We start from the raw sequence: 24,228 nt of genomic DNA on the forward strand, positions 1-24,228 counted from the left end.
CCATCAGCATTTGGCCCGTATTTTCACCTCATATTTGAAGTCGGAAGAGCCGATTCCAGAGTGGTTGGTGGAGGGGCGCACAATACTCCTGCCGAAAATAGGGAACTTAGCTGACCCGAAGAACTACAGGCCAATCACTTGCCTGAACACACTTTATAATATTTTCACAGCTATCCTAAATGAGAGAATTATTCGGGCAATTGAACCTGTGTTCAACAAGTTCAATTGAACCTGTTTGCAACGATGCGGCATTCTACCAGCGTGAACTATCGATGGCCTGGACTGATTATCGGAAAGCTTTCGCTTCGACTTCTCATAAACTTCTCATCTGTCTTTTGGAAATCTTAAAGATTCATCCGCAAATAGTTAGGTGCATAGAGAGATTGGTGCCGCTTTGGAAAACCAGATTTACTATCTCATCTGAAAAAAATCGTGACAACTAACAAGGTCACCTTTCAGAGAGGTGTCTTTCAGGGCGACACCATGAACCCTCTCCTCTTTTGTCACCCATGTATTTTACAGGGACGATTTGAGCATCTAAGCTAAACACAAAGAGCAACTACATCTAGCTCTAGGGATTGCCAAACGATATACTGCGCCAAGGTTTATTTGAATTGAGGAAAACTTAATGGCATCCCCGAAGATCCTGAGCTCGTTGATAGAAGCGCTTTACGACACCTTTGCGCTGGAGAGACTTATACATACCTGGGCGTGACACGGAGCCGCATTCAGGATGACATCTGTAAAGGATACTCTCCGAAGCAGATACAAACAACAAGAAAGGTTATGCACATGAACAAAAGCATGCATCTTAAGTCTTCCGTTCGGCGACTGTACATCTCACGCCGTCAAGGTGGTCGCGGAATATTGAGTCTTGCATGTCTTCACAACAGGATTATTCTGGGTACAGCACATAGAGTTGCAAATGGAAGAGACCTTCTTCTTAAAATGGGCAGGAATCACGAAGAAGTGGGCAAAGGAGCGTTTCTGTACAAGCAACGGAGAAGGCTTCTGAAACACTCGGACTTAACTTCAGTATTAGGGGTGAGCAAAATGCATCAAATCTTATCTATCTCGAGTACTCAGTCCTGAAAGCCCAGATTAAGAAAGCACAAGAGAAAAACTTTCGGGAACAGCTCCTCGATAAGAGGATGCACGGTATCTTCCACAGAAATGTGAAGGATCAGTCAATGTCTTGTGAGCTAACGTTTGCGTTCCTTAAATCGTCTGGATTGAAGTCTGGTACGGAGGGTTTCATCTTTGCATGCCAAGACGGTGTCATTTCCATCTTAACACACTGTCGCCACATTTTGAGCCAAGACATTCCCGATGATAGCTGCAGGGCGTGCCATGCACACCCCGAGCATTTAGCTCACATACTATCTAGTTGTCCAACTCACGCGGGAACGACCTACACTCAAATGCACAATGCAGCACTAAGAGTGCTTTATTACCATCTCTGTCACTATTGCGGCATTAACCTTAATATCGCTCCTCTAAATGCTCCTAGGGAAATCGAGTCAATTGTCGAGAATAGGAAGTGCCGCATATACTGGAACTTTATATTTTCGACAATTGTTTCTGTTCCTCACTCGAGGCTGCATTCTCTAGAGATAGATTTTATTCCAACTCATGGAAAAACAAGGGGAAAGATATACAGTCCAACTATTTCTGGGTGTTATGCAGGAAAAAACATCTGAACAGTTGCGAGAAAAGCTAAAATACTTCTGTGCTACTGTAGGTGAAACGAGGTTTTCTCCTAATGTAGATGTGTCAACAATATGGTATTCGACAGCTGATACGATAAAAACAGCAATTCGAATCAGGAAATAATTAGATTTATTATGCCAAATGAATCCTTGTTTGCAAAAATTATCCATTAGGGAGTCTGAATTGGAACTTCTAAATGAGGTTCAAAAATATCTGCGTTATTTCAAAACATTCTCACAACTTCTTTCTGGAGACAAGCACGTTACCTTGCCGTCAGTCATAGTAAGAATAAACATACTCCTGGAAAATGTAGCGACTTCAATTCTAAATTTAGATACAAAAAGGGGAAAAACTGTTACTGAAATCACACTTACAGATGTTCTACAATCTCGATTTCTAGCAAGGTGCTTATTCTGGATCCTAGACACAAATTCGAAACATTTTCAAAGGCGAAATAGGAAAAATAAATGGCAAAGGAAGGTAAAAAAAAGTTCGAGAAAATATGTGAGGCACTTTCAATCTTTCTTCGCAGGTGCCAAATTAATTCGTCCTGCCCGTTGAAACATAAGGCGGTATAAGTGATGACGAAAGGTTAGACTTTGATTGCTTATACGTTGACCAGGCTTTATTCTGGAGGTTGGCAGAAAAACTTTGAAAGATATTTAGAATCGGCAGGAGTTGATATAACGGTAGATATTAGTTAGTGGTGGAAGCAAAACATTAGTATATTTCCAAACTTAAGCCGCGTGGCACATGATTTGCTGGCGAATCAAGCAACTTCTGTCTTATCCGAAAGCTTCTTTTCACGAACAGAGCTAATGTTTCAGAAACATCGTAATAGAATTCACGAGAAATCTGCTAGAGCTAGCGTGAGCTTAAACTCTTGGACTAACTATTGTCTGACTCAAACTATTCGTGCCCGATTTAAGGGTAAGAAATAATCTTCTGAAGGTTCATAGTAAACTGTTCGTATATGTGTTGTGGGTTGACTGTAGATAATTTTTTTCTTTGACTGAAGACATTTTATATTTTATATTTATATTTGAAAATAAAATTATTAAGACTAATATCACGACATTCTACTCATTAATACACAAATATAAAGTTTTTCTAGATAAATTATAAATCATTCCCATTTATTTCAATTTACAAATTATTTATATTAAAGTTATTTAAATATGATTATGATTAAAAAAATCGTTTTAAAAAAATGATGGAAAAAAATTTAATGAAAAAAATTCTTTAAACAAATTTTCAGAAAAAATTCCATGAAAAAAAACTGGTTTGAAAAAAAAAGAAAAAACTTTTTTTTCAATACTTCTCACTAGCGATAGTATTATGGAATATTCGGTAACGTTAGCCGTTAAGGAGCTGGAAAAGGGTTTATTATTACTGAATTTCGTTCCCTGTTTCTGTAGAGGAGTTACCGTTGAAGCCCGAATTTAGTTAAAAATAGCTTTTTAAAATTCAGGTTTTTACGACAACAGAAAACCAAAACATCTAGAGATTATTTTACGTAGGGTTACCATATATCACGGTACGTAAGTTAAATTGCGTGCAAGTATAGGGGAAAAATGTGTTGCGAACAGTTTTACTCACAATTGGCGTTCAAAATCATAAAAGTTCTCGAAAAAATCTGGTTCTGTATAAACCAGGATATCTTAATACTTTTCAAGAAAAAACCAAGCCACTAGCACAGATGGAGCGCATGTTCCGAGATTCCTGACTAAAATCATAAGATATAGGAAAACATATCGATGTTGTTCGTCGAGTTGATTCCCGAAATTGATGTTTTATTGTCTTGCATTGCCCGAATGCATTACTAGTGAAAAATGAATTTCAAAGTAACATATTTAAATATCTAGAAAACGACATAAGATAGGTGCAATAAAATGTTTAACGGCAAACATTTTTAATTAGAACAGAAGTCCCCTGTCGAGAGTTATTTCTGAAGCTATTTCTGAATTAAATGAGGCGATAATTAATTTTAAGGAAAAATTCAAAATTTTGATCAACTACTGAATTACACAGTTTATTTTAATCTTAATTGAAGATCCTACCTATACACAAAAATAACTAGTTTTAGTAAATATTCAACAAGAGAATTGTACAAAAGCTATATTTCATCACTTATCTATTATTCACCAGCAAAAAAACTTTCAAGTTGCAACTTATATTTTTTCTTAAAATTTGAAATTGCCACCCAATTCGGCGTGGTTTTACCGACAAAAGTTTTCGCAGCGTTGCGATCGAGCGTTTAGCTAACATCTCACAGAGGTTATGCTATATCGAGTATTTATAACCCACATACGATATGCGCATGCAATTTGGTTTTTATGTGCAAAATCTTTCTCCAAGAAATTTTTTAAGTTTGATTTTGGTGAGTATTCTTCCATGTTTGCAGATATACTTTTTCAGTTCGAAAATCCATATATTTACCCTAACTTTTGCGGCTGCAAAAATCCTTCCAGGGTACAGGAAAGTTTGTAAAGTGCCGTTTTTAAATCTTGAACTTTTAGAGATACCATATTTTCTCCCATGTAAGCTGAACCTTTTTTGTTTTTTTGGAGCTTGAAAAGCGAGGTATGGCTTATATCGTTCGCATTGATGTTTTTTTTCACTATTACGATTAAATGACAGATACGGCAAATTCTGATACCTTTTGTACACCGCTCTTTCAGCCTTAAACTCCTGATACAGATTTTCGTAGAAAAAAGACAAATTACACTTCCACTCCGATAACTTTCCATTCGCTAACTTCACACTCCCCCTCATATATACTTACCAATGGAAAAATGAGACCTTAAATCTACGTGTAATTAAAAAAAATATAGTCTGAGGTTCCATCCAGCAAACCCAGCGTGCAAACCCCATGGGCTCTACTCAGGTGCAATATTTTGTTTAATAAATCAAAGATAATAAAAATTGCCCCTCTGAAACTCAGAAACATTAAATAAAAGATCGCAGCTTTCTTTCTAAACTATTAAAAAAAATATCTGCATTTTAAAAAAGTTCAATTTTTTCACCTTAATCTTTCAAGGTCAAATCATTATTTTGGGAAAAACGCTTAGGATAAATGAGAACTGCATAAAAAAACCTACCAAACTGTAATGGACAAAATTCTTTATATTGTTATTGAAGGAGTTGTAAAGCTCCACATAAGTAGATCAGAGAACGCTACTTTTCTAGGATGTTATACTTCACAAACTTTATGAGGAAAATTTTTTTGTCATTCACACTGAAAAAATGTTAGGCAAGCAGCTATCTTTTTAGTGGCAACGCAGCGCCACCACGGCGGTTGGTGCGAGCAGATCCATTCTCGTGTGTTGGGAACGCAGCAGCCCACAAAAGAGAATGCAGTTGCCCCACGGGTTCAGAAATAGATTTTCGGGGACAAATTAAGCCGCAGGTCTTCGTTGAATTTTCTGATCGTGTAAAAAAATTTTTTGATTTATGGAAAGTATATATTATCATAGACATAAGATAAAAAGTTTTTAGGGGTAGCTAACCCCATTAATTTTTTTAAAACTTATTTTGGCGAAACACGTCAACTTTATTTTTGTCTGGTTTGATCGAAATCAATTCAGTTTTTATAGACAATACTATACAATCGACACTTGAGACCCATATCTTTGACGGACTATTTCACCCTCTTGAAGTGTTTTCCCGCAGATATAAAAAAATACGTGTCACTTAGTTTCTCGAGTACTACGACATATTTAACCCATTAAGCCCTGACGGGACGCATTTTTCCATTTTTTTCAGCCTTCTGAAGTTCAATGAAAACTGTCAGAAGACATTTTTTAATAGATCAATATCTACGTAGAATTTCACGACGTTTCCGAATCTGCTATTGGCCTTAGAGGAAAACGTAATCTGAATAGATTATGTTCGTTTTTTAGCGAAAATTCGTGTTACAAAAACATTTTTTTTTCTGAATCGATGCTTTCGGATCGAAATCAAAGACGAATGTGTTCGAAAAGTGAATATATCGCGTCCTCGAATCTTTTTCTTTTATGACCAAGTGATTCCAAGTGAGACCAAGTAATTGAAAAAAAAATTGAATTTCATGTATGTGAATGATAATATGTACTTTTGGGCCTCTTAGGTCACTGATTACGAATCCGATATCAGATTCTATTTCTGACTACTTCTTTTTTACTTCACTTTCACTTTTTTTTTACTACTCATTAATTCCTGAGCGACAAAAATAATAATAGGAATATTTTTGTTTATGTCTTTTCTTATTTTTCTTTGCCATATTGGATCATTATTATACCTTGGATTGGTAATCAGCGACCCCCAAAACTGCTTATCATACATTATCATACCAATACGCGTAATTAAAATTTTCGGACGCCATTTTGGATCCGCCATTTTGAATATGTCAAATTTTATCTCGGATTCGTAATCAGCGACCTCCAAACCCCCTTATTATACATTGTCATACCAACACGCGTAATTACATTTTTTGGTCGGCATTTTGGATCCGCCATTTTGAATTTGCAAAATTTGGTCTCGGATTCGTAATCAGCGACCTACAAAATCCCCTTCTACAAATTTTTACGTGAATTAGTGAGAAATCTATTTTTATGTGCAAAAACTACTATTATCGTCTAAAATTTTTCACTTTGAGACGCCATTTTTAATATTTACCATTTGATTTTCTACGTGGAATCACTTGGTCACGAAAGAAAAAGATTCGAGGACGCGATATATTTAATTTTCGAACACATTCGTCTTTGATTCGATCGCAAAGCATCGATTTAGAAAAAAAAAATTCTTTGTAACACGAACTTTCGCTAAAAAGATAACAAAACCTATTCAGATTACGTTTTTCTCTCAAACAAATGGCAGATTCGGAAAGATCGTGGAATTCTACGCAGACATTGATCTACTAAAAATTTTGTTCTGACAGTTTTCATTGAACTTAAAAAGGCTGAAAAAAAATGGAAAAATGTGTCCCATCAGGGCTTTAATGGGTTAAGGGAGAATCAAATCGGCGAGGAAGACCTGAAAGACTTTCCTTGTAAGTCAAAAATGTTATTTTTTTTTAACAAATTGTATAAACAATTGCGTGATAGCCGTATATAAAAAAGGGTTGTTTTTTTTATAAAACTTGCTGTGGCTAATCTTATGCTGGAAATGTCAATAATCCTAATTTTTATCATTAAATAAAATACATAGACAATTGTTTATATCATTTGTTAAGAAACATTCAATTTATTATCTTAAAATAAAACTTTTCTGTTGAATAACACCATAAGAATGGTGTCCAGCGTCCTAGAAAACCTTGAATTCTTTTTTTAAACCTTGAAAACCTGGAATTCTGGAATTTTCTACGAGAACCTTGAATTTGAATTTTTTCACTTTTGAAACAGTTAATTGCCTAAAATTCGAAGAGTAATTGAAATACTTTGGTCTATTACCAAAGAAAAATCTCGTTTAGAATAAACCTTTGTTGGGATTTGCAATCCGCGCCCTTCAAAAATATTCAAATGAACTATTTCCTATAGAGGACAGCTCTGTGCCTCACACACATACTTCAGTCACACATATACACACTTCACTATTCTCCCTTATTTTTAGTTGCCTGTGAAAAGATACACTTCGGTTTTATATTAAATGCGATTCTCAATCATAATTTCGTGCACCCACCAACCTTGCTCTAACAATCTTCATACTGAAAAGTTTTTTTATTTACTAAGATATAATTTATCTTTTGTTAGTCAAAGAATAAATATAAAGATTTCAACGCACTTTTTGTAGACTCTACCATTTATTTTATAGATGGTAACCAAAAGACTTTAATATTACATAGTTAAAGTTATTAAATAGTTGAAGCAGAATATAGTTAAGGTATACGTTTTTTTGTGATATCCGACTTCAAAATGATAAAAAGTTTTATGTTTATTCAGTTTCACAATCAGAATGAGCCATGGCCATACAACGGATATTTACATATTTCAAAAGTGTACAAAATATTTCTAAAGATTATTTCTAAAGATTTCCAAATATTTTAGAATATTTAAAAGTATTTTGGAAATTTCACAAAATTTCACGGATCTTAAAGATTTCAAAAAGGCGTGCACACCAGATTTCACAACAATTTCTTTAATCCCGAAGATTTATTTTCGCCATAGTAGTTCGAATTCCAAGCAAGTAGGGAATTTTAAAACGAAAAAGATGAATTCTCAACGATAAATGTAATAGTTGATATATTAACTAAAAATGTCAATTTTCAACCGAAAATATGGACGATTTTACAAAAAAATTATTAATTTTCCACCAAAAAAACTATGCATTTTCATCCACAAATAAAATAGTTTAATTATCAGTTAAGAGAAATAGATTTTCAAGGAAATAGCTTGACGTATAACTCAGAAGTAAAAAGTTTCAACCCGAAAAAATGAATTATGAACGAAAAATATAACAGTTCATATTTCGAGCAAACAAGATTTTGATGTTAATTCAAAAGCGTTCGGATGATCACCCAAAAAAGATAAAGATTTTGGACCAAATCCGTGATCAAAAGTTCATTTGTAAGAATAAAATAGACACGAGTATATAGCAAGAAACCCTTTGTAACAAGCTGCAGGCGAGCAGGCGCGACGCATTTGGTGTTGCAACTCTACGACGTGGGCGAGCAGCTCGCCCAAAATTTTTTCAGTGCAGATAAATATTTATCGAGGGGAAGGGTATAATTTTTTGAATTATCATGGATATCGTCTATTTTGGCTATTTTGTACAACTGTAATGACGGTAAAAATGCTGTGTCCAGTACAGTGTTGACAGGCCACGACTAGTATGAAACAATTTCGACTCAAAAGTGCTTGCCCATACCTGTTTTTGTTTAGAGTATGTTTTGAGGATGCCTTCCGAGTAAGGTGAAGACCCCAGTTAGTGACATGCGACCAGTGAGTGACAACCTAGCTTAATTTCTTTATATACTAAAAAATTTAATTCAAATCAAAATCTAAATAAAGGCTTAGCAAAAAGTAGCATTATTCAATATTAAATTGCATATAAATATGTCCGGTGAATAACTGTTAAAGCACTGATTCACAGGTGCCACTAGCCCCTCCACTAGTTTGAAGCACACAAAACCCTTTCAGACCAGATGAAAGGGATTAAAAATCAAAAATGAAAATATTAAAAATTTTGAAATTATCTCTGAGAAGGTTAGAAATTCAAAATTTACGTGTTAATAATCTGTAGAAAAGTATAAAAAGGGAGTCGGGTTGGTGAAGGTTAACTCCTGCAAATAATTCTGCTTACCCTGTACGTGAAGAATACAACAGGACCATTATATGAGCGTCACATCACTCTCACTGCCCAGTGCCGTTCGCCAGTTCCTTTTCTTCGACAGAGAAGATCAATAATTATTTAATTATTAATAAGCAATGCAGGCATTTATACCATCATTCTTTCTGTATTAAAAAAGAACTACTTCACTTATACTTAGAAAAAAACTCGTGCTTTAAGCGTCTTCAAACGGTTAAAAGCTAATTCTTGTACATTTGAAGACTAAAAGTGTCACTGACTGAGGTCTTTACCTTATTTTCAGCTGTAAATAAAAAAATAAAAACATTTGGCCGACTTTTGTTATACACGGCAACATACACGGAGATTCTTGCAATATTACATGTAAAAACTCTTTTGCACACGATGCCTATAGATTCGGTAGGCAACCACTTTAGATTCCTGGTATGGACACACGCACGAACGTAAGTATGTCCATTTTAGAATAAGGAAGGTGCATTTCCTCACGCCAGCGGAATAGTAGAGCCGGATGTCGGAGAAAACTTGGAGTAGAGAGCCAGCGAAATTCAAATACACGGTCTAAAACATCGGAACTGGACATCCGCAATGATCTAAGATACTGCACCTGGCCATCCGCTTTTAAATCTTAATTCCACGATTCATCTTACCAATAAAAAGCGTATTGTTATTTCTTAATCTCTAGCTTTTTAACGAAAAAAACGGAGCTTTCCTTCAAGCCTAAACGAAATTTCTAAAATATCTCCCATGAAAAAAGACAAATTTATTCTTGACCTTCAAAATTGAAGGTCAAATATTTTTTTTGTTGAAAAAGTTCTTATTCCAAAAGAAATGGCATAAAGCCCCTATCCAAATTATACTGTACAATTTTTTTTGGACATTAGAATAGTCACAAATCGCCAAAACATGTTGTATAATCTCTAAACCCGTGCATCGCTTACTTTCATAAAGAAACAATAAAAAACCCACTTGTTAACCTCGAAGCTCTTAAAGGAAAAGAGCTCATCTTTCTTTAAGATAAAAAATATGCCTTTTCGAAAAAAGTTAAATTTGCTTTTGACTTTAATTTTTGAAGGGATATCAGAAGAGATAAAATCTCGAAAATAGACGATATGCACGAAACTTCCAAAAAATGTCACCCCCTCCTCCTAAAAAAATATTTAAAAAAATCAATCTAAAAAAACACATTGAAATCATGTGCGTGTTTTGCCACCAAACTTTACACTTACTTGTAGCCAATTTTAATTAAAATAAAATATCTGGCGGAGCTCATGTTAACTAATATGACGAATTTTTGTCATAGAATAGCAATTGTCTGTAATTTAGCGTATATAGTTTCTTTAGTGTGAAAAGAAATACCTCCAAGTATTTACGTCGCATTACAGACCAATCTCATTTCATGGCAACAATTTTTATTGTCAGCTGAAACTGAAACCGCTAGGTCCTTTCTTTTATAGGGGTGTGCAAAATGACTTCGGGTCGGGTGCGGGCAGGCTACTTACTCTCGCGCTTGGGGTCACGAGCTTAACCCGAAAGCCTGTGAGTCCGACCCGGCTACATGTCGGGCTAAGGCTTTTAAGAGTTTGACACAAACCTATTATTTTACTAGGAAGCTTAATATTACACCATGCCATATTAAACAAAAAAGGCTAAGATTATAAATTTAGATTTATAGTTATCAAAATTGAACGTAAATACAAGACAATAATGTCAAAAGATAGTGTGAAATGTACTTCCATGGATACATATTCAAACCACCCTTTCCTTAATGTTTTTAAATTCCGTGAATTTTAAATAAGATAGAAATTTATTCCAGATTTTGACCGGAAGGGGTTGAAAGACAAATTCTTCTTTATAATTCGATTTATTTTGAGCTTCTTTATAAGTACCCTCACTTTTCTCTAAATTTCGGGTCATTGTAAACATAAATTATCATGATTAAGGAAATAAAAAAATAAAAAATACGTAATTGCGTTAATTGGATTTAGCAGTAGTAAAACAAAAAATACATGATCCGCATTCATGATTTGCTTCTTAGATCTTATACCCTGCAATCAAAATTTCTACAAAATCAGATTTTCGTTGACCTACAGCTTGTTTAAAGTGAAATAACATACTAATACAGTTTATAACGAAAATGAGTTTACCTGTATGCATGTGTAATAACATCGTGATCCAGGCTGGTGCTGGCGAAGCAATAGCCATCTGTCACGCATGTGTGGTTGCTCTCTGTGCAAATATCGCAATGACATTTTAAGCCTGGAAGCATAAGATAATATTAATTTCTTGAATACTGATCTTTATAACTTGAAAATTCAACTATTTTGTATAAAATGAATGTATTTTGTTAAAAAATCGTCGTTTCTTTGGAAAATATCCATTTTTTTTAACTGGGTTTTCAAACTGAACATTTAGTTTCCCATTTTTTATGGAAAATTTATGTTTTTTGATTAAAAACTTATCTTTAGCAGTTAAAAATTAAACTATTTCATATAAAGAACAACTGCTTGTCAAACATATTTTCGGATTGAAAACTCAACTCTTTAACCGATATTTGGTCCTTTTGACTTCAAAATTCGGTAACTTGGTTTAAAATTAATGTATTTCGTTGAAACTTTTGCTTGAAACTTGCACATATATAATTTGATAATTTAACTATTTTGTAGAAAATTAATTTATTTTGTTCAAAATTCTCCCTTTTTGATTGAACTGAACTTTTTGAGAATTTTGTTTTTTTAATCAACTTTTTAAAGTGAAAGTTTAACGTTTTAATTTTGGGGTAAAAATGTATGTCTTTTATGTAGAAAACTTATCTTTTTCATACAAAATTCAACTATTTGGTTGAAAATTTATCTCTCTTGGTTAAAAGTTATAACTTTGGTTATTGGAGAGCTACCCCAAGAGCAATTAATCAAGAATAATCGGTCTATATACTGAATCATCTCTATCTCTCGCTTTCTTAAACCATCAGAAGACAGCAGTATCCAAAAATACATGACTATTTTCAACAAAACAACGCGCGTCAATACATAAAGTGGGAAGCACGCACTTTTGCGTACATAGTGCATAATGATGACTCAGTTTCATCACCAGATATACGAATAAGTTATTTCACAGAAACTCACTTACTTTTATAAATATTAGATTAAATGTCCACGAAGAACACAGTTTTCACCATTCTCACGTCAACACTTTACAGTTGTTGGCTGGAACTTTGAAGTCTGAAGTCAACCGGACCTCTCTTTCTACTATGCGACATTAGGGTGGTTCTTATTTATACTTAGTAATTTTTTTAGAATTTCTATTCCCCCCCCCCCGTTTTGTTCGAACGCCGAAAAAAATCTCCTTCAAATTTATGCAAAATCGGTTAATATTTAGGGAATGCGCAAAGACCATGAAGTTTTCCATTGATTATTCAAAATTCGTCTGAGAATAAGAATTATAATTGGTAAATTAAGAATACCCAGTCATTTGTTAACTGAAATTCAATTGCTTAAACAATTTTAATCTGCTTAAATTTTTTCAGTTAACTCGCTAAATGAACTTATTTTCTAGACTTTATGAGTTATTTAATCAATGATAACAATGAAATAATTTGCTTAAATAATTTTACAATTGCTAAAATAGTACGTGTTTGTTCAAGTACATAATTTACCTAAAAAAAAGGAGAAACATTTCGTCTCACTAAATTTTAGACAAATTTCCATATTTTGTAAATACATTAAACTCTGCGACATTCCTCGCTACGACACTTGTCGTTTGCCGATTTCTCGTTAGTTTTCTTGCCCTCGCTCCTTGTCTCATCTCACGCAAACGCATCTTTGGCCGGCTACGCCTACTGCCCAGTGAACCCAATTTTGGCATGTTGAGCTGCTGTGCTTGCCCGGCGCAGCAACTCTCATTGGTCGCTGTTGGCACGTGATTCAAACCGGCATTATTAACGATTATTGAAATTAAAATAGATTACGATTGTAAATTGTAAGTTTAAAAAAAAATACCAATGCGTGTATTTGGTAAACAATAGCACATTTTATTTCAATTCAAAAGATGAATTTATATTTCCTTACCATTACTTACAATCTTTACGCTTCTAATCTAAGCGACTTCCGTTTCCTTTTTCTTTCACTTTTTGTACCTCTATTTGCCTTTTTTCAAGTATATTCTTTCATTCCCCATGCATGCTCCCATGTTTCCTCCTCCCATTTACATATTCTACACTTTCTGTTCTCTTCTTTTTCCCCGTACATCCCCTCCCTTACCTCGTTTCCCAATCTAAATCTTGCTATTTTGGTCCACCTTCTCTCTCCCCATCCTTTTTCTGAATACTTTGGCACTCCTTCCTTTTTTATCATCTTATACCATTTATTGTATTTTGATTCCTCAATCATCCCCCATCTTTCTATTAATTGTCTTTCCCTCTCCCTTTTTCCCAATTCTCCATAGTTTACTCTAGTTCCTTTGCGCTTCTTCTCTCACCATGTATCCTGGCGTCCTCAAATCTGCCCCTAATGTCCACCTTATATACCTTTCTTGTAAACTCTCAATATCTTCCCTTTCTTTCCATCCCAATATCTTTGCTCCGTAACCTAATACCGGCCATACCAGCGTATCAAATAACCACATTCTCCTTCTCCAATTTTTTTAACCTCCTTTTTCCTATTCCCCATATCTGTTTCATAACCCCTGCTGCTTTTTTATCCTTTCTCTTATATGAGCTGTATGATCTCCATTCGTTTGCAAGATATATCCCAAATATGTATACTCCTGTACTTCTTCTAACTTTATTCCCGTCCATCTCCCTATTCATTCTTTCTTCCTTCCCCCTCCTTCTCTAAACCTCATTATCTTTGTCTTATCTACATTTACAATCCGCTTTTTCCCATCTAAGTATTTCTCTAATCCTGTAATTAATCCCGCCATCCCTTCTTCATCCTCTACCATCAACACTATGTCGTCTTCGTATGCCAGTGTATATATCTTTGCCTTCCCTATCCTAACTCCTCCCCAGCCTTTTCTCCTCATTTCTTCTTCCAAGTCTGTTATTAATAAATTAGATCTTATTCCCTTTTCTCCACGAACATTGTTATAATTGCCCCTTTTTCCCTTTTAATTCTATTATTTACTAGATAGTTCCGAACATATATGTTGTCCATTACCCCCATTCCTTTCCTAAACCCTCTCGGATTCGGTGACTTAATCTTTTTCCTTCAACTTCTATCATCAATCTCTCAAAAAAAATAGTTACATATACTTTATATAGTGTTGGCATCAACGTCAACTCCCTATAATCTTTAACCGCATTTCCTTTGCCTTTCTTTACAATTGGTATAACTACTCCTTCTTTCTATAGTTATGGCCACCCCTCTCCTCTCCATACTCTATTACACATTATCCATGTCCATTCCTCTAATTCCTCCCCTCCATATTTCCACACTTCATTTGTAATCCCATCTATACCAGGGACCTTTCCATCCTTCATTCTTTCTAAAACCTTAATTATTTCTTCCCTGGATATGCCCTCTTCCTCATCTCTTCCTCTACGATATTTTCCTCCCTTTATAACTTCTCTCTCTACTCCTCCTAGCAAATCAAAAAAATATTTCTTCCATTCTACCATTTCAATATCTTGGTTTACTCTTTTTCTTTCTCTATTTATTACCTTCCATGCCACTTCTTCCGTCCTAGCCTTCTCCGCCTCTTCTTCAAACCTTTTATTCTCTTCCTCTTTCTTTTGATAACACAACTCAGTATATTCTTTTTTTTCCTTTTTTCTTCCCCATTGCTTTTTTCTTTTCTCCGCTTTCTTAATTCCTTTCTGACCTCCTTTTTTTATTTACAGTTCACATCCCACCCACTTCTATCCCCCCTTTACTAACTTCATTTTTGTTTGTGCACTCTAATCCTATTTTTATTTTTACTATCATTTTTTCCATCTCCTGTTCCACATTTCCCTCTCCCATTTTAATATTTTTGACCTTTTCTGTAAACTCTTCGTTTCCTTCCCTTGACCAATCCCCTCTTCCTACACTTTTTACATTTGCTCCCCTTTTATTCATATTGCTATTGCTTTTTTGTCCCTCTAATGTCACTATTAAGGGAAAGTGATCCGAATCAATATGATCACCTACCTCTAGTTTCTTAACCTTCTCTACTACCTCACCATCCACTATCAGATAATCAATTAACGTTCCCCTTTCACCTCCTAAGCATGTATATTCCCCTTTCTTATCTTCTTCTATATTTCCGTTTAATATATACCACCCCAACTCCTCCAAGCTCTTCGACAACCTTTTCCCTCCCCATTTAGTACCTTATGTTTGGATTTTCTTCCTCTCCCTTCTCCCCATTCCCTTCCTCCATTGTCTCCTGTTCACGCATTGAAATCCCCACCTATTATCAGCCTCATCTCTTCTTTATTTTCTTCAATCGTTTCTTTCATCTCCTCTGCTTTCTCTTGCATATCACCGTTCACATAAACCCCCACTACCTTCCACTTCTCTCCTTCCAGCATTACCTCTTCTAATATTAATCCTTCTTTTTGCTCTTTCCTGTCTTTCTTATCTTTCCCTGTTATACATTCATTCCTTACTCCCATCACCATTCCTCCCAGTGCTCTGCCCTTTTTGTTCTTCCTCTTTGAATTTTGCACTTGCCACTTGTAACCTCTTGGTAACCTTCCTCTTACTATTTCCCACCCCTTTTCATCTAGCCACGTCTTCATCATTATGAGTACATCCCATTGTGTGAAATTTCTCATAAACTCGCTATCCTTTCTCTCCAATCTTGCTATATTTCAGTAACAAATCTTCCATTCCTCCCTACTTTCATTTCTCATCTATTTTTCCTTCCTACAATTTCTTACTTTCCCATCTGCCATTCCTTCCTCACCTAGTTTCCCTGAACCTCATTTCTTACTATCTGTTCCCTTTCTTCATCCCAATCCCACCATTCTCCGTCTATCTGTATTCTCCGATACTTAACACATGTTCTCTTTCCCTTTTGTATTTCCTCTTCCGCTATTTTCCTTAATTTATACTGCATCTTCCTTTCTACCCATGTAAAATCATCCTCTATTTTCTCTGGACTTCACCAGTACCATTATCTCCCCTCTTCGCTCTTCCCTTCCTACATTTCGCATTTCCTCTATCTCTACCTTAGAATCAATCCTTTTTAGTACTTCGTCCACCCCTTCTTTCAGCTCCTTCCCTGTAATCTTATACCCTTTATCACTATGTTTCATTTTCTTTCTTCCCTCTGTTTCCTTCCTATTCTTTGTTCTATTTTTCTCAGCCTATCCATCTCCTTATTCCCACTCTCGCCCCCACCACAATCCCGGTTCGAGCTTTCAAGTTCGTTCATCCTACCTTGTATCTCATCTACCTTTTGATTATTATCTTCTTCCTGCTTCTCTAGTTTTTGTTCCAATGACTGCATCCTCTTTTCTAAGTTTTCCCTGCTTTCTTCTCAATTTTTTATTTCCTCCTTAAGTTCAGCCATTTCCCGCCTAATTTTCTTCTTTAATTCCTCTCGCCTTTGCTCCTGATTTCTTCATAAATCCCCATTACCTCTATCATGACTTCTCGAATTTCCTTTAACCTTTCCTCTTTCATCGGAACTTCACTCTCTTCTGGGTTTCCGTCAGCACCCTAACAATTATCACTCTTTCCTATAAAACTCTGCTTTTCCGGCGGCGATCTAAACATTTTTTTATATTTCATACTCGCACCTATATCTTCCTTCTCTTCACTGCTTTCCTTCTCCCCTCTCTTCCTTTTGATAAAATCCCCAATTGAACCTACTCTTTTTGCTCTAAATTTCTCCTTTTCTATAGTTTTTCTATACTTCTCCCTTGCCTTCCTTTCCTTGATCTCCTCTTTCGGCATACTGAACATTTCCTGTTCTAAATCTGTTTCTTCCGCGGAAATACTCGCTCCGCTAGCCATGAATCAAATTCAAACTCTCCCGCCTTCTATGTTACCCTGCCTCTATCTACCGTCGCGGTATGGTACCTGTCTCGCCTTTCTTTGTCGCTTACCAACCCTGCTACTACCAACCCGATCAACACAATCTTCCTACCCTGTCTCAATTCTCCAAAAAACCTAACCTTAAATTTCACACAAATCTGTCTCAATCCTCCAAAATATCTACCTCCCCTTTTCAATCTCACAATCCCTCAATTAATCTTTCACAACCACACCCTTCTACACCGGTGTGACTCTCACTCCGATCGGTGTAGCGCTTTCTGCCATTACTCAGAGCTCACCCGATACTTGGAGTGTAGAAGCTACACCAAAGTTCTCTCAGTGTGGAGTTCGAAAATTCACCCCACACGGTAGAGTACCACCAAGAAAAATCACAACCATCTCGATGAATTTTCTATTATCTTCCCTGCATTGAGGGTTTTGTGAACACTTCATTACAAAATCCGTGATGCTTTCCGAACCATCTTTCAATGCTGTATTAACTGTTTTATCTTTTATTTCAGACCAGTGATTTATAACATTAATTTTGGGCCATGCATTTTTAAAAACCTTAAATATTGGTACTGAGGGTCCCGATTTCGCTTCCAAATTTTCTTCAAACGCACATCTTAATATAATCTCGTGAATGTAGTGTCTACAAATCAAATACAGTCAATCTTTTTCTACATTTTTTTCCACCAAAACGCAAGCACCATTCAGTAGCCCAGCATTTGATGTAGTTGAAGCACAGCAAACACCTCCTACATTGTCTGTGATAGTCCATTCTTTAAGTGATTCATATACATACTGAAAAAATAAAAAAACGCATTTTGTCCCCACTTTAGATAAAAAACACATAAAATCAGTAAAAAAATAATATTTTTTTATAACAATTTTAAATGGTTTAAATATTGAAGAGTATTCTTAAAAAACAAATTAGAATATAAAAAGATTTCAATCTACCAAAAAATAGCAAAAATAAATTATGTTGCAAAAATTGTTTTCAAAATTGAATTTTTTTTAAACAACTACGAGTATTCATAATAAACAAATAAGTTCTTCAAAATATTAAAATTGGTCGAAAATTTAGAAAGATAAAATGTTTCTCCTGCTTTTCTTAGTTAAAATGTATGCTTTGACAAATAAGTATTATTTAAATGAGTACTTTAACAAATAAGTATTATTCAAATGAATGTAAAATTATTTAAACAAATTACTTTATTGTTCTCATTGATTAAATAACTCATAAAGTCTATAAAATACGTTGATTTAGCGAGTTAAGTGAAGAAAAAAATATTTAAACAAATTAAAACTGTTTAAGAAATTGAATTTCAGGTAACAAATGACTGGGTATTCTTAAACTACCGATTAATGATTATTTATTCACAAAAAACTTTTTCAAAACGTCAATAAACCGCAATATTACGTAAAATTGAAATTTGTCACTTAAGGGGGTTTCTTTGGGGTCCCACAAGAGTGGTTTAAAATTATTCAACCTCAAAATTTATAATATATTTGTATTCTCTAACGAATTTTGAACAATATACTGAAACACTGAATTACTTGTAACATATTATCGGGTTTAAATATTAGATTTACAAAAACCGGACTTTTTACCATATTAAATCAATGGGAAACTTCATAGTCTTTGCGCCACCCCTGAATATTAACAGATTCTGCTCAAACTTTGAGCTTTTTTGACATTCGAACAAAAATGGGGGCTGAGAGCAGAATATTCGAAAACTGAAAAAATAAAGGCCACCCTAATGTAACATAGACAGAGACGATCCGATTGTGTGTTTTCTCCTGGAAATTCGATCAGCCTGGCGTGTGGATCACAAATCAACCGTAGCCGAGTTACTCTACGGATAAACGTTAAACCTACCTGGTGTCCCGTCACGCTGTGAAGAAGGATATTTGTTTTCAAGGATCTACCCTTTGCAAAACACGTGTTTTCAATACGAGTTATTCCCAGTTAAGTATCCATCGACAGACTGAAGCCCACCTATATATTTTCAGAAGAAGAGAACTTAGCCCCGAAGAAAGAGCCCACACTGGACCAACTACTGCAGCCAGTCCAGGAAGAAGAAGAGAAACCAGTGGTACGAACGCGTTCTGGCCGACACCTAAGATTCACAGAAAAGTTTCAAGCAGGTTTCACACAATTCATGTAACCGTCTATCTCAATTTCTTACATGAAAATATTGTTTTTTTTCTTTTCTTCTTTTATCTTGACGTTCTTGTATGTCTCATTTACGATTGATTTTCTTTCTTCTCTCTTCATTACTTTCTGTCATAGTGCCACATATTATCCAACATTTCATTGGATATACGAGGTCTGTCTCCTAAAAGTATCCGACCTGCGTTCATAACTCTGCGTTGGCATTATTCCTTTTCATCCGGCTCATGGCATCCTTCGAAGTCATCTCCATTCGACTGAAGAACACGCTTCCATTAGTACTTCCACACCCTGAAGCAGTTCTGTATGTCAGTTTTTGGAATGGCCTTCAGTGCACTCATCGCATTCGTTTTAATCATCTCTGTGTTGCCGAAACGTGCCCTTTGAGCGAAATTTTCAATATTGAAAACAGCCAGAAGTCACAGGAGACTACATCGGGACTGTACGGAGGCTGGCGAAGTTGTTTCATCTTGTTTTTTACAAAAAACTAAGGATCGATGAATGCGCTGGCGCATTATCGTGGTGAAGAAGGCAGTCGCAACTTGCCTAAAAATGCGGACGTTTTGTTCTTACTGCATTACACAATCTTTTCAGAACTTTTTGGTAATACTCTTTGTTTGCCTTCTGACCTTTTAGAGCTTATTCACGATGAACAACACCTTCCTGGTTGAAGAAAACAGTGAGTATTGTCATTAGTTGGTCATTGCGCGCCTGTCAGTCATCAATGGTTTCGGTAAATGAATATCGAAGTTTTAATCAAAACTTTTCTGCACAATTTTTTACGGGTGCGTTCCGTTATCATAAAATGCGACGCGCACGTGGTGAGACGTTTACGCAACTGCATGCACAAGTCGACTAAAGATTCAAAGGACCATGCAACTTAGTAAGGGGGCTCACAGATGTCATCCCTGAATGGTTAAACAGTAAACTTCCACGTATGTCCACCATCGTAAAACGTATACGCTCACGAATGTCCTCCTCGGGAGGGACCCCCGCCTCTACCGCGAGTCGTCACGATATTTTTATGCAAAAACGTTCATTGGCTGCCTCGGCGTTTTATCGATAAGTATCGATACCCCTACGGTAAGCTACTTTTTCAGGAAGGTTAGTACAGTTATTGACATACACATAGGTATAATATTTTTAACATAGAGTCCAGAGAACTTTTTCGATAAAATATTCTTGAAGTAAAAGTAAGCAAGTTATAAAAGTCTGAATCTTCAAGTTATCATGCTAGAATAGGTGGAAATATCAACCGCCAGAAAGGTTACATGCTCTTTGGTACATGGTACTGCAACTCCAAACGACTTTTTCGAGAATTTTCTAAATGTAAAGGTACGCTTTAAAGGCCTGAATAGTAATATTTCTCATGTAGAATGTATTTTATCAGCCATGTCCCATTCTTTTGTCAATTGAGGGCATTTCAGTGTCAAAAAATAAAATATCCAAAATTTGAGGTTAGTGTATGAGATCGGGAACTCTCATCTCAAATTTCGGACAGTTTATTGTATTTCGGGACGCTGAAAGGTCGTCAATCGACAAAATAATGGAACATGACTGATAAAATTCATTATACACTGAAAAATATTGCTATTCTGACATTTATGAGTTACTTTTACTTTTCGAATATTTTCTCGAAAAAGTTATCTGTAGTCCCATGACGTGTTGGGAGGTGAAGAAACTGCGCACGGTGAAGTAAGCGGAAGTTTAATGTATAATATATATAAATAGGGTGATTTTTTTGACTTGAAACTTTTGATGACAATTGATGGCTCGGATTATATTATCGCCTATACATTTTTCGCACTGAACGTAGCTGGCATCAGGAGACTTTTGAGACAAGTTCCGAGTTTTAATTTGAAAAATGCATATTCTTTCAGAAAATTTATTTTTACATTATTTTTCCATGAAGAATAAAGTTATAGCTTTTTCCTTTTTGGTAATAAACTGAAAACACGTTTTTTTAGCAAACAAAATTCTTTCGTATTTTTGGTCTTCGACAAAAAATGGGTCGAAAATTCTTTTTTTACAATTGTTCCAGTTTCTAAACAAACACATTTTTACAATTGTTCCAGTTTCTAAACAAACTCATTTTAACAATTGCTCCAGTTTGTAAAGAAACACACAAAGGTGCTACAAAATTGCAAAATTTATTAAAATGTTACTCGAGTCGAGGCGTCTTCTTTAAAAATGTAAAAACTCATTTTTCTCAGAAAGATCATCGTTGTATTTTTCCTTGATTTCATTTCTAAATCTAGCAATAATATAATTAATACAACCTAATAAGAGTTTGCTTTGTATCCGCCTTTTGGAAAAGAGAAAATTATATTTCTTTTTACGAAACAGAGAAATTCTCATTTTTGGCAATAACAAGTCGAGATAAGGATCATTCGAAAAGAAGATTGACACCCTTGGAAACCTTTTTGAAAAACAGTCTCTGTCCTTGACTATATCTTACGTTTTTTCTGCAAGTTGTCTCCGAAAATTGCCGACATTGTAACCAATTTCTTTTTGTAACTATTCGACGTTCTTTTGTCACTCTAACGCGATAATGTTAATTAGCATTCTTTAATAAGTAGTTAAACTCAAAATCTGATTACATATTAAACTTCTATTAAACATCTTTGTCTATTACTGATTAATATGATATCAAACACGACTATGTTGCAATTTTCTCGAAGATTGAACTCATTCTATTAGCACATACTTTGTTTTGTTATTATTAACTTATTTTACCAATTATAACAAAAGAATATAAGAAACACAAATGTAAAAATAGATCTATTTTCAGGTCATCTGTGGCTTAAAGAATTTAATACATATTAAAATATTTGAAATGTCTCTGAATTCCTTGACCTCTTTTGAAGTATGGAAAATCTATGTGAAATGTTTTGAAATTTTAACCAAATCTTTGAAATCTGTGTGCAATTTTTTAAAATGTTTTTAAAAACTTAAGAAATCTTTGAAATACTTGTAAAATCTTTTTTCAAATTGTATTAATTTGAAAATATTACAATACTTTTAATGTTTTTGAAGTCCTTAAAATATTTGAAAATCTTGGTGAATTTCTGAAAGCCATTTAAAGCATGCAAAATCTATGTGAAATCTTACCATTTCTGTGAAATCTTTTGGAATCTTTTAAATTTTTAAATATTATTTAATATATTGCGGTTGGGTGCAGTTGATAAAAAAAGAAAATAATCTTTTAATCCTAGTTTTGAAAAAATTGTAAATGTTATTTTTGTATCTTCATCTACATAATATGGCTAATTTTCAAAATTTGTTCTTTGAATTTATGTAGGAAAAATTAATTTTTGTATAAGAACCTGAAAATGAAAGAAGTCTAGAAGCTCTATACATCATTTTTTGTAGCATAGACAAATTTTCTCATGCTTAAAATGTAATTCCGAAAAATTTGAGATCAGATCATTAAAAATGAAGAGTTTCCGGATTTTTTTAATTGACTCGTCATTCTTAACCATATGATTTTTTCAATTTTTTAGAAGTACATATTGAACATAAGAAAGTTTTTCTAAGATAAAAAAAATTATTTATAATTTTTGGAGCTGCTATATTTTTTTCACGTCCCGGACTACATAAACGATTGATTTTTTTTCTATATGAAGTTCAATACAAATTCTGAAAAAATTGTAAAAATTGGGCGTATTTTTTTTTTATCGACTCACAAGGATAATGCCTGAGGGTCGAAATTTAAATGGAGGTGGCGTGAACATAATTCGAAATATTATCAAATTTCATTCGGCACGTGTCACGGCTTTTTTTATGTAGGTGGAGTCCAGTTTTGAAAATATGAATTTTGAATTATCAGTCACGCGGCACTTCTCTCACCTAGCGGCAGTTGCCTGGTGGTAGCGTGGATACTTGCGACTCCGCTGCTGTGGGGCTCGAATCTTTTGGCTAGAACATTTTTTTTCATAATAAAAAAATCTTATTTTTACTATTATTGATTTTAATTCATGATTAGATTGCAGAGTAGATGCGTCACCTGCCACGTCTATTTTGGCTGGAAAAAATTTTGTTTGGCAACAAACTATTAGAATGTTTCATGAAACGATAAATCAAGCCATTTGACGAGGCAAACGTTTAAATTATTGTTACATTTGTTACTACGATGTCACAAATATGGGTCTGTTACAATATACCGTAAATATAATATTTAACAAGACGTTGGAAATGGGTAGGGGTTTGACCAACACTATTTTTTTTACTAGTAATAGGGGTGCATTTCCGCCACCACGAGACGTTGGGTAGGAGTAGGGTTTCGACCAACATCACTTTTGTGACCTGTGAAAGGGATGTTTCTAGCCGTGTAGATTTTTAAAAGCAGCTAAGCGGTGAGCTAAACATCACCATTCCAATATCGTGACAAACTCATATTTAAGAGATCGTAGTAATAAAAGTAACAATAATTATAAATTTCTGCCTCTAAAAATCACTTCATTTCTAGCTTTGTTAAAGATTTTAATAATTAGTTGCCGAAAAAACTTAACGAACTTAAGAACTTAAGGAAAGCAAAGGTTAGCTCACAAGACATTGACTGATCCTTCACATTTCTGTGGAAGATACCGTGCATCCTCTTATCGAGCAGCCGTTCACGAAAGTTTTTCTCTTGTGCTTTCTTAATCCGGGGTTTCAGGAGTGAGTACTCGAGATAGATAAGATTTGAACTACTCCAAATGAATAGAGTACTACCGCGACGGCAAGGGATCTTCAGGGATGCCATTAAGTTTTCCTCGCTTCAAATAAACCTTGGCGCATTTGTCTAACCCAAATTCCATTCCAATTTCCTCAGTATATCGTTCAACAATCCCTAGAGCTAGATGTAGTTGCTCTTTGCTTTTAGCATAGATCTTAAGATCGTCCATGTAAAATAGATGAGTTACCTTGTACTTTCCATCTGCAGGTTTGCCGCACAAGTACCCGTCGGAATGGCGAAGTGCTAGAGATAGCGAGTATAATGTAAGGCAAAAGAGGTTTCCAAAAGACAGATGATAAGTCTATGGGAGGTCGAATCGAAAGCTTTCCGATAATCAATCCAGGCCATCGATAGGTCACGCTGGTAGAATGATGCATCTT

General features: G+C 34.9%; 1 protein-coding gene across 7 annotated transcripts in view; it reads right to left on the reverse strand.

The window, feature by feature from the left end:
• LOC117179153 (TGF-beta receptor type-1) overlaps positions 1 to 24,228 on the reverse strand; it is a 183,216-nt gene that overhangs the window by 143,379 nt on the left and 15,609 nt on the right. For all 7 annotated transcript variants that reach the window (XM_033370846.1, XM_033370851.1, XM_033370848.1 and 4 more), the window contains one exon: positions 11,139 to 11,250. In XM_033370846.1, the coding sequence (XP_033226737.1) occupies positions 11,139 to 11,250 (112 nt within the window). The remainder of the gene's footprint in view (positions 1 to 11,138; positions 11,251 to 24,228) is intronic.

Source organism: Belonocnema kinseyi, chromosome 8 (genome assembly GCF_010883055.1).
Source record: "Belonocnema kinseyi isolate 2016_QV_RU_SX_M_011 chromosome 8, B_treatae_v1, whole genome shotgun sequence".
NCBI lineage: Eukaryota > Metazoa > Arthropoda > Insecta > Hymenoptera > Cynipidae > Belonocnema > Belonocnema kinseyi.